This window comes from Acomys minous (assembly GCF_964271855.1).
Source record: "Acomys minous genome assembly, chromosome: 13".
In the NCBI taxonomy this organism is placed as follows: Eukaryota; Metazoa; Chordata; class Mammalia; order Rodentia; family Muridae; genus Acomys; species Acomys minous.
In genome coordinates, this window is record NC_140495.1 from 32,895,986 (window position 1) to 32,914,277 (window position 18,292).

General features: G+C 41.2%; 1 protein-coding gene across 1 annotated transcript in view; it reads left to right on the forward strand.

Annotated features, from left to right (window-relative positions):
- Positions 1–18,292, forward strand: part of LOC311580809 (uncharacterized protein) — a gene marked incomplete at its 3' end in the record, with an annotated part of 87,487 nt that overhangs the window by 66,586 nt on the left and 2,609 nt on the right. Inside the window, exons 23-30 of the mRNA XM_084752521.1 lie at positions 2,228–2,277; positions 2,979–3,006; positions 5,532–5,642; positions 8,984–9,033; positions 9,771–9,798; positions 12,875–12,985; positions 16,249–16,298; positions 17,036–17,063. Of these exons, the coding sequence (XP_084608647.1) occupies positions 2,228–2,277; positions 2,979–3,006; positions 5,532–5,642; positions 8,984–9,033; positions 9,771–9,798; positions 12,875–12,985; positions 16,249–16,298; positions 17,036–17,063 (456 nt within the window). The remainder of the gene's footprint in view (positions 1–2,227; positions 2,278–2,978; positions 3,007–5,531; positions 5,643–8,983; positions 9,034–9,770; positions 9,799–12,874; positions 12,986–16,248; positions 16,299–17,035; positions 17,064–18,292) is intronic.

Below are 18,292 nucleotides of genomic sequence, written 5' to 3' on the forward strand. Positions count from 1 at the left end.
TGCAGGAGGAACAAAGCCCATCCCTTTCATTCTTTAAGACTTGTAGCAGCCCATGCATGGCCCTCTGTTCACTGCTAACTCCTGCTTCATGTGGAACCAATATAGTTGTTAGATTGCCAAAAATGGCTGCTTACGCTGACAGGACAACCTACCACACCTGCAGTGTCATGAAAAGTAAATACCTAGTGTTGATCAGTGGCTCATTTCTGGTCTCTGCTCCTCAAGTTGGACTCCCATTCAGGATGATTGATGTAACTGAGATCTTGAAGACTGATGTACCAAGTGAGGAGGGACTGGATCTCTAGCTCCTGCATTGGCTCTTTATAATGCATACTTCACTTAGGCTCTAAGATGAAGAGGGTTTCTTAGGGACTTCCCATAAAGAACTGTCCATAATTCAAATGCTAAGGGATATGGGCAATGCGGTTCAGGCCTCCTGGCCCCCTGCTTGCCATAGGCAACGATGGTTCTCTGTGTTGGCCACAGTTGTGATTTCTTTTTCATTGTTGAGATAATCAGACCCTGCTTGTGTTTGAAGGGAAATGAATATATGAAGTGAGCTGTGTCTTTCTTCCAGCATCCTATCTCCTCAGTACACTTCAGGAGTTTATCTTCTCAGGTGTGTCTGATTATCCTGCCTTCTCTCATTGTATAGCTGAACCTGGCCCCCGTTTGTTGGAAACCTCTCTGGCTTTAATGCATTGTCTCCTCACGATATAGACACTGGCCTTTGTTTCTAAGCAGGTTGTCTTCCGTGTTTCTCAGAGCTGTATCTGCCAAGTATGAGAAGCATTAATTGTGTGCATTCATATCTGAATATTCTGTTTTTCCTATATTTTGTACCATTCCTCTGCTATCTTTATTACCATAACTCTGTAATAAGCTGAAAATCTGGGATGGTAATCCCTCTATGGTGCTCTTTGCCCAGGGATTGCTTTGGCAATTCTGTGTGTTTTGTGCTTCTACATGAACTTTAAGTGTTTTGTATTTCTGTGATATCATATGGATTTTGATTTGTCTTACATAGAAGATGGGAGTTCCTTTTGGTCAGATAGTCATTGTTAATAATCTTACCATTACAAGCATGGGGGTGGGGGCGTTCCATTTTCTGGTGTCTTCTAGTTTCTAGTGTTTTCACTGTAGAGATTTATCACACACTTTGTTAGATTTACTACCAGATATTTAAGTTTTGATTGAACCTTAAATGGGAATGTTTTCTTGTTCACATTTTAATGCAGAATTTTGATTGGTATGTAGAAATGTTTTGGCTTTTCAATGTTGGATTTGTATTCTTGTGGTTTGCAGACGTGTTGGTTATTTCTGTTGATGTTTAGGAGTCCTATACTTACATCGAACTTACATCTAAAATATCACCTGACAATAAGATATACTTACTTTTCCTATTGTAATCCACTGGGGTGACGTTTCCAGCTCTGCTTCAGAAAGTAGGAATGCCAATATGGTAGGATCCCAGCCTGGTCCTGAGGGTGGGCTACAGCAAAGGAGTGAATGGACTCAGATTCCTCCAGAGAACTAGGAGACCCAGCCTCTACAGGGTCTAGAGGAAATGTTCGGATCTAAAGATGCAAAGTGAGAGTCCGATTTCAGAGTAGTCCGTAATTCATAGGGATCTGGCAACCATTTGAATTTGTGACTGGCCTGGAGGAGGAGGAGGTAAGGCTCCTGATTCAGACTAGAAAAGAGATCCCAAGGCTGTGGACTCCTCCTCTCTAGAACCACAAAGTCTGTATGGAGTGCAGAGTTGCACAGAGGAACATGTGAGTATCCTAGGTCACACTTAACAAGAGAGGTGGTGCTTTCCAAAGAAATGGACGTGCCTGGCTTGCACAATATCCTACAATTGAAATCCCCAAAAGGGAAGAAACAGACTCCACAAATTGTCCTCTGACCTCTATATGCAAACATAAAAGTGCCACTCTAAACTGAAAACATGTACAAACTTGAAATTACATGTACACACACATGAACGAAGGCAAGTTATTTCAGGTCCCTAATACTTGGAGATTGTAGCCGTTCTGTTGCTCATGTCTCTCTAGGTCTTATTTTGCTTTAATTTGCTTTCAACTGAAGGCAGTAGCCCAGCCATGCTGTTGATTAGGTTTAGTAACATGTGCTAAGTTAATGCTCTTTTACCAACACTAAGCACAAGCATCATGCCTAAGTAAAAAGCTCTACTATAAGCTACTATCATTTTATGTCCCTCTAGATTTCCTGGAGAATTCCGACGCAGAACCTTCACCAGATAACCAAGAAAAGGTAGGAAGGCCTTTTCGTTTTTGTAAGATAGAAAGATTACTATAAGTGATCTTACGTTTCGGTCAACATCCCCTTTGATTAATAAAACAGAGCAGAATTTTCATGGGTATTAGAGAGTTAGCTCAAGCAGGAGAGAAAGTAGAATTGGACCAACAAGGTCCTGACTGAACATAACATCAAAGCATCCAGTGTCGAGTACCAGAGTCTGTGTGAGGGCTCTTTTCTTCTGAAAAAAAAAATAGCTTGCTCTCTAGATGTGTAATTTTCATCCAGTAGCTGAGCAGCACTTCAGGTTCCCAGATTTGCATGGAGTGTGTTTCACAAATGTCAGTGTGGATCATGGGTCTTGTATAGAGGTACTGAGGGCTAACTCTTATAAAACATGACCACAGTGTACAAAGCAATCATTTCACAGCTAAATTAGAAAGATGCTTAGGCATGCTGCAGTGTGGCTTAGGGACCATTCTACAGAGAACAGATAGTGGTATCTAATGTGACCTTTGAACAAGCAAAAGTAGGCAGTAGCACAACGGTACAGCCCCAGTTTTTCTGTGACACCATCATAAAATATACCACTACATGATATTGTACTTGAGGACTCATAGGCATTTGCAGTCACATCATGTGAAAGGGTATTCCAGAGATCCTCCTGAAAGCACATCTCATCATAACATAAGCATTTTCTTTGCTTTAAATTTCAGGTGCCGTCCAAAATACAACAGACACACGGTATGTAGTATGGAATCTGTTTCTTAAGACACATTTTTAAAATGAATTGTGTAAACACTGTGTATCCTTATGTCCAATTCACCACTCTCATCTAAGCCATCTTTTGAAAAGAACATTGACTTTAGTTTAAAAATTATAATATATATACCTAATATGCATGCTTGAGGGCTGAAACATACACATGCTCAGAAAGAGAGGGGGGGGGGAGAGAGGAGAGAGAGAGGAGACGGGAGAGAAGAGACAGGAGGCAATGAAAAGAATGACTATTTTCAGGACACAAAAAGGGGTAAATCACATACTTTGAGAACAAAAAATAAGGAATTAGTTGTTACACAAATACTGTACAGTTTTAGCACGTTAACAGCACTAGAATGATCACAAAGGGACACTCTGTTAAAGGACAGTGTCCGGTTGGAACTCCAGGCATTGCTTGGTTATAGACTGGTGCTGACTGATTCATTTAGCAATGTATTTTGTAATTGTTTATTTAGTTCATGAACATAAGTATTCACCTGTGTGAACATATGTATCTATGGTTCCTATGTTGTCTCTAACAGGCTGTCAGGTTCCTGGAAACTGAATTATACACAGTTGTGTCTATAGCTTCTGTATGTGTCTTAGAATCTGAACCAGACCTGTGTCTCTCCAGGAGGAACAGGGGCTATCATCCTCTGAGTGGTCTCCTTAGCTCCTGGCAACAGGTTTTGATGTATGAGCCAGACTCTGAGCTTCAGGAGGACTTCCCCTCAGTGGTGTGCCTCTTACAATGACATTCAGAGGATCTCCAGGCAGTACTTAGGAGTAAGAAGGCATCATTATTTGGAACTGTTTTCTGTTTGATTGTGGCTACTTGTTCAGCCTGTGCTGTGGATGACTTTGGTAACCTGGAACTAGTTTTACAGAGAGTGTGGTTCATTGTAGGCCTAACATTTCTAAAGCCTTGGATTTGATCACCTGTTGTGCATAAAACATGCAGTGGTGTCACAGCTCTCTAAACCAATCCCTTCAGAGATTCTCACAGGAGAATTATAAGTTCAAGGTCATTCATCTCCATATAGTGACATTCAGACCACTGTGGGATAGAGACGGATAGAGATCTGTTCTCTGAAATAGAAAAGAAAAAGAAAAGAAAACAGATGGAATAGGGCTGTGTCAGTTGCACTCATGGTTGTTTTTATGGACGACATTGTGGAAATAGGACTTCTATGAGGATCAGGTAAATAGCATCTCCTATACACAAAATGATGTAGACTCTGCCAGTCTCTTAGCTAGACTTAGTTCAGGAGACATTGTCATTATCAGGGAAACCAAGCTGTTTTCCAGTTTCTTCCTGTTGAGGGATTATCCAGGTTTGTCCAGATAAAAAGGACACACCTTTATTCAAAGCTTATTTTGAAAACTGGGTTGGAGTGACTTGGAGTGTGAGTCATCATGGGACATCCTCTGCATTGGTACCCTCGCAATTTGTTCCCCAGTGATCAGACTCATTGAGAGGCAGGTGATAGGGTGAGGATGCTAGAGGAAGTCTCTATTTACTGATCCAGGATTGGTCCAGCTTCTTCTGTATTGAAAGTTGGGGAGACCTGGTGGCAATCAGAGGAAGGACAGCAAGTTCCCAAGAAGAGACTTGATACCCTATGATCATATAGAGGGGGAGGTAATCCCCCTCAGGAACAGTCATAGGGGAGGAAAATAAGGGGAAATTGGGAGGGAGGGAAGAATGGGAGGATACAAGGGATGGGATAACCATTGAGATGTAACAAGAAAAAATTAATAAAGGAGAAAAAATGTAAAAAAAAAAGAAAGTTGAGCATACCTATGCCCCATTGTTTCTGGCAGGGAGATGGTCACAGATCCATGAGTGCAGCTATTATTTCACTCCAGCTTCTTAGCTTCCTACCTCCCATAAGCTGTACCATACATTGTCCATGAGGTGTAATGTACAAGGTTAGACAAAGAATGAAGAGTAAACAGCCATTCTCCTGTGTTCTGCAGTAAATGCAACACTGGCTCTTGATTGATTCAGTTACTTCTGTGTAGCTGAGGTCTTCTATCACCTCACAGATGTCACAGGGCACTTCTGCAATGCCTGTATTTTTCCCTACAGTATAAGCTACAAAGGTCTGTTCTATGCTACTGAGCCTCATGGGTAATCCTTACTAAATCCTTTGTGTGCTTGTGAACAGTTGGCGAGCTTTGCATGGGTGTCACAGTGTCCATGGGGCATTGAAAAGGATTAGGGTGAAGCCTGTCTGAGAGCAACACACACGACATGGCCAGTCGTGTGGCACTTCCTTTGGTGTTTTCACACCCACATGTATTTAGACTTCCCATATGATGTGCATGTAGTGCCAGGCACACTGCACACTCCATGAGGTGTTCCTCCTAAAGCATCAGGCTTACTCTGACAACTCTGCCTGGAAACAAGCAAACAGTTCAAATGTATAGATGCTTACTATATGGTAGCTTTTTTCTAATTTTGTGCAAGAGGCTGACATGACTCCCTGTTATAATCACATTTTCAGTTTCTCCGAAGTCAAGAGGAATTCACGGCAAACAAACTGTGGAGGTTCAGGAACTGAATATACCTGGAGTCTGTGAGGCTCCTTCTGAACAGACATACATCTATCCAGAAGGTACTGTGGGAATTTTTTATCTCTAATTAAGTGTTGTAGCTAAAAATGATTTTGTTTCACATGTAAAGCTATATTTAACTTTTATAGAATTTTTATACATGGATAGTGTACATTTCTATTAATATAATATATATGTATTTAAAATCCTTACTGGAAATATAAGCACAGGGCTTCAAAGGCATTTAGTGTCACCTTGGGCTCTTATTCAATAGCATGAACTCTGTGTAAATCTGTTGCTTTACCTGGTGTAGATAGGAATGGGTGAACCACACTTTTTAATACCTTTGCTCACATGTGGATGATGTTGTGAATGTCCAATATCTCATGATTGAGGGTGAAATTCAAGTTACATTACAGAATTTCTGGTCTCATGCAAGTGTCTAGGGTCCTAGGAGTTGTCTTGTTACTCACCGTTCCTGGAGCATGAGAATATGGGAACCATATCAGTAAAGATAAGGGAAACAGGAGGAGGGAAAGTCCATGGAAGTGTCCTTTATCATTTACATGGTCTTTCCCTGGACACTTACTCTTTTCAATGGATGCTATTACCTAATGCCCAAGCTTTTGATTGAAGCACGTAGCTCCCATTCTCATGCCCGACTGACACATTTTCTCAGTTGTTGTGACAAAATACTGTGAGGTAAACAACCCCAAAGAAGGACTGGCTTGTTTGATTTGGTTGTCAATGCAGTTGAAGCATACAGACCATGAACACAGTAAAGCTATATAGAGAGGCAGGTATACGTGACAGCCACATTATATACAGTCACAAGACAAGACAAGACAAACAACCAGGATTAATGCCTGTTCTGGGTTCACTTTCTTATTTTTTAATAACCGTTCATTCTTTCCTAAGCAATAATGTCATACAGAGCTCCTTTGTCTTCCCTCCTCAATAATCTAATAATCTTATTTCCAGTGTCTGGATTTCATCCAGTGGACAGTTGAAATTAACCATGACATCGTCTTCAGGATGTGTACTAAGCTGTGATAGAGACAATCTGTCTGAAGAGGGACAGTGTTCCCTCCTATACTCACAATAACCTGGAGGTGATAATCTAGCATTGTGAGGCAATGATGCAGGAGGAACAAAGCCCATCCCTTTCAACCTCTAAGACATGTAGCAGCCCATGAGTGGCTCTCTGTTCACTGCTAACTCCTGCTATATGTGGAACCTATGTGGTAGAGTTGTTAGATTGCCACAATTGGGTGCTTAGTCTGATGGGACTACCTACCACATCTGCAGTTTCATGAAAAATAAAGGCCCACTGTTAATCTGTGGCTCATTTCTGGTCTATCCTCCTCAAGTTGGACTCGCATATAGGATGGTTGTGGTAACTGAGATCTTAAAGACTGATGTACCAAGTGAGGAGGGACTGGATCTCTGGCTCCTATATCAGCTCTTTTTAATGCATACTTTGCTCAGGCTCTAAGATGAAGAGGGTTTCATAGGGAGATCCTGTCCATAATACAAGGGCTAAAGGACATGGGCAATGCAGTGCAGTTCTCCTCGACACCGTCTTTCCATATGCGACTTTGGTTCTCTCTGTTGGTCATATATGTGAATTTTTTTTCTCGTTGTTGAGATCATCTGACCTTGCTTGTCTTTCAAGGGAAATGAATAAACAAACTGAGATGTGTCTTTCTTCCAGTGTCCTATCTGTTCTGTACATTCAAGGCGTTTGTCTTCACAGGTGTGTCTGATTTTCCTGCATCATCTCCTTGTACATCTGAACTTGACTCCCCTTTGTAGGCAATCTCTCTGGCATTCATGCCTTGTCGCCTCACTATATAAACATTGACCTTTGTTTCTGAGCAAGGTGTCCTCCTTGTTCCTAAGAGCTGTATCTGCCAAGTATCAGAAGCTTGAATTGTGTGCATTCATACCTGACTTTTCAACTGTCTTCATATACATATCTAGTTTTGGATGATTACTATGCTATCTTTATTACTATAACTCTGTAATACAGCTGAAAATCTGACATGGTAATGCTTCTAAGGTTGCCACTTTGCACAGGGATTTCTTTGGAAATTTTGAGTCTTTTGTGCCTCTACGTGATATTAAGAGTTCTGTGATATTATATAGATTTTGGTTTATATTGCATTGAAGATGGAAATTCCTTTTGGTCAGATGATCATTGTAATAATTCTACCAATCTAAGAGTGGGAGTTGGGGCATTCCATCTTGTAGTGTCTTCTAGCCTCTAGTGTTTTTACTGGAGAGATCTATCACATACTTGTTAGATTTACTACCATTTTTTTTTTAAGTTTTGAGGCAACCTTGATTTGCAGTCTTCCTTAATCTCATTTTTAGCATGTTTTTTATTGGTATATAGACAGGTTTTGTCCTATTAATATTGGATTTGTATTATAATTGTGTGCTGAAGTGTTGGTTATTTCTGTTGGAGTTTAGGAGTTCTATACTTACATCTGACTTACATATAAATTATCACCTGACAAAAAAGATATATTTATTTTTCCTGTTTTATAAATCCACTGTGGTGAATGTTCCAGTTCAGCTTCAGGAAGTAGGAATGCAAACAGAGCTAGGATCCCAGACTGTTCCTGAGGGAAGGAAGCAGAAAAGGAGAGAATGGACTCAGATTCACCCAGAGAATTAGAAGACCCAGCCTCTGAAGGGTGTTCAGGAAATGTGTATATCCAAAGATGCAAAATGAAAGTCCTGTTTCAGAATATCCCAAAGGGCATATAGATCTGGCAACCTATATGCCAGATTCAAAAGGGCATTTGAATCTCTGACTGACCAGGAGGAGGAGGAGGTAAGGATCCTGATTCAGACTAGAAAAGAGATCTCAAGGCTGTGGACTCTTCATGTCTCTGAAACCACCAAGTCTCATGGAGGTGCAGAGTTGCACAGAGAAACATGTGAGTAACCAAGGTCACATTTAGCAAGAGAGGTAGTGCTTTCCAAAGAAGTGGACCAGTCCTGCCGGTACAATATCCTACAACTAAAATCCCCAGAACATACCCGGCAAAAGGGAAGACACAGATCCCACAAATTGTCCTCTGACCTCTATATGCAAACACAAAAGTGTCACTTCAAACAGAAAATATGTGCAAAGTTGAAATTACACAAACACAAATGAAGACAAATTATATTAGGTTCTGAATGCCTCGAAATGCAGCTGTTCTGTTGCTCATGTCTCTCCAGGTCTTATTTTGTTTAATTTGCTTTCAACTGAATGCAGTAGCCCAGCCATGCTGTTGATTAGGTCTAGTCACATGTGTTAAGTCAATGCTCTTTTACCAACACTAAGTGCAAGGATGATGCCTAAGTAATAAGCTGTACCATGAGCTACTGTCACTTTCTGTCCCTCTAGAATCACCAGAGAATGATGACAAAGCACCTTCACCAGATAACCAAGAAAAGGTAAGAAGGCCTTTCTTTTCTGTAAGATAAAAGGATTACTATAAATGATCTTATGTATTGGTCAACATCCCCTTCGATCAACAAAACTGAGCAGAGTCTTCATGGGTATTACAGAGTTATCTCAAGCAAGAGAGATAGTGGAATTGGACCAACAAGGTCCTGACTGAACAGAACATCAAAGCATCCAGTGTCAATTACCAGAATCTGTGTGAGGGCTCTTTTCTTCTGAAGAAAAAAATAGCTTGCTCATTAGATAGAGGTGTAATTTTCATCCAGCAGTTGAGGGGCACTTCAGGTTCCATGATTTGCATGGAGTGTGTTTCACAAATATCAGTGTGGAGGAAGCTTCATGTGTCCTGTATAGAGGTGCTGACGGCTAACACTTGTAACCCATGAACACTACTGTAAGTGATTGAGACACCAGTATACAAAGCAATCATTTCACAGCTGAGTTAGAAAGATGCTCAGGCATGCTGCAGTGTGGCTGAGGGAACACCCGAGAACAGATAGTGGTATCTAATGTGACCCTTGAACCAGAAAAAGTGGGCAGTGGCACAATGGTGCAGGCTTAGTTTCTCTGTGACACCAGCATAAAATATACCACTACATGATATTATACTTGAGGACTCGTAGGCATTTGCAATCACATCATTTGAAGGGGTATTCCAGAAATCCTCCTGAAAGCACATCTATTCATAACATAAGTCAGAGACCATTTTCTTTGCTTTAAATTTCAGGTGCTGCACAAAGAATACCAGACACACGGTATGTACTGTGCAATCTGTTTCTTAAGACACATTTAGAAATGAATTGTGTAAACACTGTGTATCCTTATGTCCAATTCACTACTATCATCTAAGGCATCTATTGAAAAGAATGTCAATTTTAGTGTAAAATATTACTACGTAAGAGGAAAACTTGGAGCATCTTGTCTCTACTCACTGGATCCAGTTAAATACATTCAGGTTATTTGGAATATTGTGCACAAGGCTGGGTCTGAATCTGATGTTCCCCAAGATAGATATCCAGATTACCCAGTCCAATCTCCAGGGACGGGCTATTGAATTCCCATAATAGGAAGGACACTTTACATGCAAAGTATGTGTTCCAACCCCACCACATGTGGTCCATTTATTAATCTGTGTGCTGCTCTACTGAAGAATAATCCAGGGCACAGAGATAAGTGATGAGGCTTGCAAGCAGATACTCTGTACCCCAAAGACTTGGCAATCCCCATGTTCCATTTCCCCAACATCTGCCTTCAGTAGGTCAGACCTACAGAGATTCCAACCACTCTCATGGGTATTGCAGTGGGCAAATGCCCAGGGCATTGCACTCCATCTTCATGCAGACATCCACATGCATCAAGGGTAGAAAAGAACACATGTCTAGTCAATCCACTGGTTGTGAGACAGTGAGACAGATATTGTAAAGGGTATGGCATTGGCTTTCACATAGGCTTTTACTACATATTCAAGTAGGAACTAATGAAAAAGTGGGAAAATAATCTACCCAGGGAGAACACCAATAGGCTATATTGAGCGATGAAAACATACACATGTGTGTAGCATTGTGTGACTGAGAAGGCTCCATTTATGTAATTAGGAACACACAGGTGAACATACGCACCTGGAGCTCTGGCATCAAATGAGTCTCGCGGATATGCACACACACACACACACACACACACACACACACACACACAGAGAGAGAGAGAGAGAGAGAGAGAGAGAGAGAGAGAGAGAGAGAGAGAGAGAGAGAGAGAGAGAGAGGAGAGAGAAAGTGACAGCAGGCAAAGAAAAGAGTGTATTTTCAGAAAACAAAAAAGGCTAAATGACAAAATTATGAGCACAAAAAGTAGGGGAAAAGTTTTTGAACAAATACTGAAAATTTTTAGCATGTTAGGGCACTAGCATGAACAGAAAGGGCCACTCTGTAAAAAGACAGTGTTCACTAGGAACTCCAGACACAGCTTGGTTATGGACTGGTGTTGACTGATTCATTTAGCAATGTATTTTGTAATTGTTTATTTACTTCATGTACATAAGTATTCACCTATGTGAGCATAAGCATCTATGGTTCCTGTGTTGGCTCTAACTGGCTGCCAGGTTCCTGTAAACTGAACTATACACAGTTGTGTCTATAGCTTCCATATTTGTGTTAGAATCAGTACCAGACTTGTGTCTCCCCAGGAGTAACAGGGCCTATCATCCTCTGAGTGGTCTCCTTAGGTCCTGGCAACAGGTTTTGATGTATGAGCCAGACTCTGAGCTTCAGGAGGACTTCCTTTCACTGGTGGTCAGTGTCAGTGTGCCTGTCACAATGACACTTAGTGGATCTCTAGGCAGCACTTAGGAGTAAGAAGCCATCATTATTTGGAACTGTTTTCTGTTTGATTGTGGCTACATGTTCAACCTGTGCTGTGGATGGCTTTGGTAACCTGGAACTAGTTTTAGAGAGAGTGTGGTTCATTGTAGGCCTAACATTTCTAAAGCCTTGGGTTAGATCACCTATTGTACATAAAATATGCTGTGGTGTCACAGCTCTCTAAACCAGTCCCTTCAGAGATTCTCACAGGAGAATTATAAGTTCAAGGTCATTCATCTCCATATAGTGACATTCAGACCACTGTGGGATAGACGTCTGTTCTCTGAAATAGAAAAGAAAAAGAAAAGAAAACAGATGGAATAGGGCTGTGTCAGTTGCACTCATGGGCGTTTGTATGGACGACATTGTGGAAATAGGACTTCTATGAGGATGAGGTAAAGATCATCTCCTATACACAAAGTGGTGTAGACTCTGCCAGTCTCTTAGCTAGACTTAGTTCAGGAGACATTGTCATTATCAGGGACACATAGCTCCTTTTCCGGTTTCTTCCTGTTGAGGGTTTTTCCAGGTTTGGGCAGATAAAAAGAACACCCCTATTTTCAAACCTTATTTTGAAAACCGGGTTGGAGTGACTTGGAGTGTGAGTCCTTATGGGACATCCTCTGCATTGGTACCCTCCCAGTTTGTTCCCCAGTGATCAGACTCATTGAGAGGCCGCTGATAGGGTGAGGATGCTAGAGGAAGTCTCTATTTACTGATCCAGGATTGGTCCAGCTTCTTCTGGATTGAAAGTTTGAGCATACCTATGCCCCATTGTTTCTGGCAGGGAGATGGTCACAGATCCATGAGTGCAGCTATTATTTCACTCCAGCTTCTTAGCTTCCTGCATCCCATAAGCTGTACCATACATTGTCCATGAGGTGTAATGTACAAGGTTAGACAAAGAATGAAGAGTAAACAGCCATTCTCCTGTGTTCTGCAGTAAATGCAACACTGGCTCTGGACTGAATCAGTTACTTCTGTGTAGCTGAGGTCTTCTGTCACCTCACAGATGTCACAGGGCACTTCTGTAGTGCCTGTATTTTTCCCTACAGTATATGCTACAAAGGTCTGTTCTATGCTACTGAGCCTCATGGGTAATCCTTACTAAATCCTTTGTGTGCTTGTGAACAGTTGGTTAGCTTTGCATGGGTGTCACAGTGTCCATGGGGCATTGAAAAGGATTAGGGTGAAGCCTATCTGAGAGCAACACACACGACATGGGCAGTCGTGTGGCACTTCCTTTGGTGTTTTCACACCCTCATGTATTTAGACTTCCCATGTGATGTGCATGTAGTGCCAGGCACACTGCACACTCCATGAGGTGTTCCTCCTAAAGCACCAGGCTTACTCTGACAACTCTGCCTGGAAACAAGCAATCAGTTCAAATGTATAAATGCTTACTGTATGGTAGGTTTTTTCTAATTTTGTGCCAAGAGGCTGACATGACTCCCTGTTATAATCACATTTTCAGTTTCTCCGAAGTCAAGAGGAATTCACGGCAAACAAACTGTGGAGGTTCAGGAACTGAATATACCTGGAGTCTGTGAGGCTCCTTCTGAACAGACATACATCTATCCAGAAGGTACTGTGGGAATTTTTTATCTCTAATTAAGTGTTGTAGCTAAAAATGATTTTGTTTCACATGTAAAGCTATATTTAACTTTTATAGCATCTTTATACATGGATAGTGTACATTTCTATTAATATAAATATATAAGTATTTGAAATCCTTACTGGAAATACAAGCACAGGGCATCAAAGGCATTTAGTGTCACCTTGGGCTCTTATTTAATAGCATGAACTCTGTGTAAATCTGTTGCTTTACCTGGTGTAGACAGGAATGGGTGAACCACACTTTTTAATACCTTTGCTCACATGTGGATGATGTTGTAATTGTCCAATATCTCATGATTGAGGGTGAAATTCAAGTTACATTACAGAATTTCTGCTCTCATGCAAGTGTCTAGGGTCCTAGGAGTTGTCTTGTTACTCACCGTTCCTGGAGCATCAGAATATGGGAACCATATCAGTAAAGATAAGGAAAATGGGAGGAGGGAAAGTACATGGAAGTGTCCTTTGTCATTTACATGGTCTTTCCCTGGACACTTACTCTTTTCAGTCGATGCTACTACCTAATGCCCAAGCTTTTGATTGAAGCAAGTAGCTCCCATTTTCATCCCCGACAGACTCATTTTCTTGGTTGTTGTGACAAAATACTGTGAGTTAAACAAACCAAAGAACGACTGGCTTGTTTGGTTTGGATGTCAATGAAGTTTAAGGTTACAGATCATGAACACAGTAAAGCTATATAAACAGGTATATGTGACAGCCACATTAAATCCAATCACAAGACAAGAAAAGACAAACAACCAGGATTAATGCCTGTTCTGGGTTCACTTTCTTATTTTTAATAACCATTCATTCTTTCCTAAGCAATACTGTCATACAGAGCTCATTTGTCTTCCCTCCTCAATTAATCTAATAATCACATTCCCAGTGTCTTGATTTCATCCAGTGGACAGTTGAATTTAACCATGATGTTGTCTTCAGGATGTGTACTAAGCTGTGATAGAGTCAATCTGTCTGAAGAGGGACAGTGTTCCCTCCTATACTCACAATAACCTGGAGGTGATAATCTAGCATTGTGAGGCAATGATGCAAGAGGAAAAAAGCCCATTTCTCTCATCCCTGAAGACTTGTAGGAGCCCATGAGTAACCCTCTGTTCACTGCTAACCCCTGCTTCATGTGGTACCAATATGGGAGGGCTGTTAGATTGCCACAATTGGGTGCTTAGTCTGATGGGACTACCTACCATATCTACAGTTTCATGAAAAGTAAATACCCACTGTTAATCCATGGTTCATTTCTGGTCTATCCTCCTCAAGTTGGACTCCCATTCAGGATGTTTGATGTAACTGAGAGGTGAAGACTGATGTACCAAGTGAGGAGGGACTGGATCACTGGCTGTTGCATCAGCTCTTTTTAATGCATACTTCGCTCAGGCTCTGAGATGAAGAGGGTTTCTTAAGGAGTTCCCATAAATAACTGTCCATAATCCAAGTGCTAAAGGACACGAGCAGTGCAGTTCAGGTCTCTTTACACCGTCTTTCTATAGCCGACTTTGGTTCTCTGTGGTGGTCATAAATGTGAATTTTTTCCCATTGTTGAGATCATCTGACTTGCTTGTCTTTCTACAAACTGAAGTGTGTCTCTCTTCCAGTATCCTATCTGTTCAGTACACTCAAGGTGTTTGTCTTCACAGGTGTGTCTGATTTTCCTGCATCATCTCCTTGTACATCTGAACTTGGCTCCCCTTTGTAGGCAATCTCTCTGGCATTCATGCCTTGTCACCTCACTATATAAACATTGGCCTTTGTTTCTGATCAAGGTGTCCTCCTTGTTCCTAAGAGCTGTATCTGCCAAGTATCAGAAGCTTTAATTGTGTGCATTCATATCTGAGTTTTCTATTGTCTTGATATACATATCTAGTTTTGCATGGTTACTCAGATGTCTTTATACAGCTGAAAATCTGTCATGGTAATCCCTCTAAGGTTGCCCTTTGCACAGGGATTTCCTTGGAAATTTTGTGTCTTTTGTGCTTCTACGTGATATTAAGAGTAATCTTCCATTGAGGATGGAAATTCCTTTTGGTCAGATGATCACTGTAATAATCCTATCAATCTAAAAGTGGGAGTTGGGACGTTCCAACTTGTAGTGTCTTCAACTTTCTAGTGTTTTCACTGTAGAGATCTATCACACCCTTTCTTAGGTTTACTACCAGATATTTAAGTTTTGAGGCAACCTTGATAGGCAGTCTTCCTTGATCTCAGTTTTAGCATATTTTTTATTGGTATGTAGAAAGGTTTTGGCCTTTTAATGTTGAATATGTACTAGAAAAGTTTGCTGAAGTGTTGTTTATTTCTGTTGGAGTTTAGGAGTTCTATACCTACATCTGACTTATATGTAAAATGTCACTGACAAAAAAGATATATTTACTTTTCCTAATTTAATCCACTGTTGTGAATGTTCCAGTTCAGCTTCAGGAAGTAGGAATGCAAACACAGCCATGATCCCAGCCTGTTCCTGAGGGTAGGAAATAGAGAGGGAGAGAATGGTCTCAGATTCACACAGAGAATTAGAGGACCCAGCCTCTGAATGGTCTTCAGGAAATGTGTATATCCAAAGATGCAAAGTGAAAGTCCTGTTTCAGAGTAGTCCAAAACTCATAAGGATCTGGCAACCATTTGAAGCTCTGACTGAGCAGGAGGAGGAGGAGGAGGAGGAAAGGTTCCTGATTCAGACTAGAAAAGAAATCCCAAGGCTATGGACTCCTTCTGTCTCTGGAACCACAAAGTCTGTATGGAGGTGCAGAGTTGCACAGAGAAACATGTGAGTATCCTAGGTCACATTTAGCAAGAGAGGTGGTGCCTTCCAAAAAAGTGGACCAGTCCTGCCGGCACAATATCCTACAACTGAAATCCCCAGAACATACCCGGCAAAAGGGAAGACACAGATCCCACAAATTGTCCTCTGACCTCTATATGCAAACACAAAAGTGTCACTTCAAACAGAAAATATGTGCAAAGTTGAAATTACACAAACACAAATGAAGACAAATTATATTAGGTTCTGAATGCCTCGAAATGCAGCTGTTCTGTTGCTCATGTCTCTCCAGGTCTTATTTTGTTTAATTTGCTTTCAACTGAATGCAGTAGCCCAGCCATGCTGTTGATTAGGTCTAGTCACATGTGCTAAGTCAATGCTCTTTTACCAACACTAAGTGCAAGGATGATGCCTAAGTAATAAGCTGTACCATGAGCTACTGTCACTTTCTGTCCCTCTAGAATCACCAGAGAATGATGACAAAGCACCTTCACCAGATAACCAAGAAAAGGTAAGAAGGCCTTTCTTTTCTGTAAGATAAAAGGATTACTATAAATGATCTTATGTATTGGTCAACATCCCCTTCGATCAACAAAACTGAGCAGAGTCTTCATGGGTATTACAGAGTTATCTCAAGCAAGAGAGATAGTGGAATTGGACCAAAAAGGTCCTGACTGAACAGAACATCAAAGCATCCAGTGTCAATTACCAGAATCTGTGTGAGGGCTCTTTTCTTCTGAAGAAAAAAATAGCTTGCTCATTAGATAGAGGTGTAATTTTCATCCAGCAGTTGAGGGGCACTTCAGGTTCCATGATTTGCATGGAGTGTGTTTCACAAATATCAGTGTGGAGGAAGCTTCATGTGTCCTGTGTAGAGGTGCTGACGGCTAACACTTATAACCCATGAACACTACTGTAAGTGATTGAGACACCAGTATACAAAGCAATCATTTCACAGCTGAGTTAGAAAGATGCTCAGGCATGCTGCAGTGTGGCTGAGGGAACACCCAAGAACAGATAGTGGTATCTAATGTGACCCTTGAACCAGAAAAAGTGGGCAGTGGCACAATGGTGCAGGCTTAGTTTCTCTGTGACACCAGCATAAAATATACCACTACATGATATTATACTTGAGGACTCGTAGGCATTTGCAATCACATCATGTGAAGGGGTATTCCAGAAATCCTCCTGAAAGCACATCTATTCATAACATAAGCCAGAGACCATTTTCTTTGCTTTAAATTTCAGGTGCTGCACAAAGAACACCAGACACACGGTATGTACTGTGCAATCTGTTTCTTAAGACACATTTAGAAATGAATTGTGTAAACACTGTGTATCCTTATGTCCAATTCACTACTATCATCTAAGGCATCTATTGAAAAGAATGTCGATTTTAGTGTAAAATATTACTACGTAAGAGGAAAACTTGGAGCATCTTGTCTCTACTCACAGGATCCAGTTAAATACATTCAGGTTGTTTGGAATATTGTGCACAAGGCTGGGTCTGAATCTAGTGTTCCCCAAGACAGATACCCAGATTACCCAGTCTCATCTCAAGGGACGGGCTATTGAATTCCCATAATAGGAAGGACACTTTACATGCAAAGTATGTGTTCCAACCCCACCACATGTGGTGCATTTATTAGTCTGTGTGCTACTCTACTGAAGAATAATCCAGGACACAGAGATAAGTGATGAGGCTTGCAAGCAGATACTCTGTACCCCAAAGACTTGGCAATCCCCATGTTCCATTTCCCCAACATCTGCCTTCAGTAGGTCAGACCTACAGAGATTCCAACCACTCTCATGGGTATTGCAGTGGGCAAATGCCCAGGGCATTGCTCTGCATCTTCATGCAGACATCCACATGCATCAAGGGTAGGAAAGAACACATGTCTAGTCAATCCACTGGTTGTGAGACAGTGAGACAGATAATGACAAGGGGGTCATTGGTTTTCACATAGGCTTTTACTACATATTCAAGTAGGAACTAATGAAAAAGTGGGAAAATAATCTATCCAGGGGATACCAATAGGCTATACTGAGCCATGAAAACGTACAGATGTGTGTAACATTGTACAACTGAGCATGCTCCATTTATGTAATTAGGAACACCCGGGTGAACACACACACCTACTGCTCCTGCATCATATGTGAGTGCTTGCACGTGCACGCACACACACACACACAGGAGAGAGAGAGAGGGAGAGAGAGAGACAGAGAGAGAGAGAGAGAGAGAGACAGAGATAGAGACAGAGACAGAGATAGAGACACAGATACAGAGACAGAGACAGAGAGACAGAGACAGAGAGACAGATACAGAGACAGAGACAGAGACAGAGACAGAGAGGAGAGAGAGAGAGACAGACAGACAGAGCGTGAGACAGAGACAGGGTGAGAGATGGAAAATTAACAGCAGGCAAAGAAAACACTGTATTTTCATGGAACAAAAAGGAAGAAACAGCATAATTATAAGATCAAAGATGTATGGAAATAGTTTTA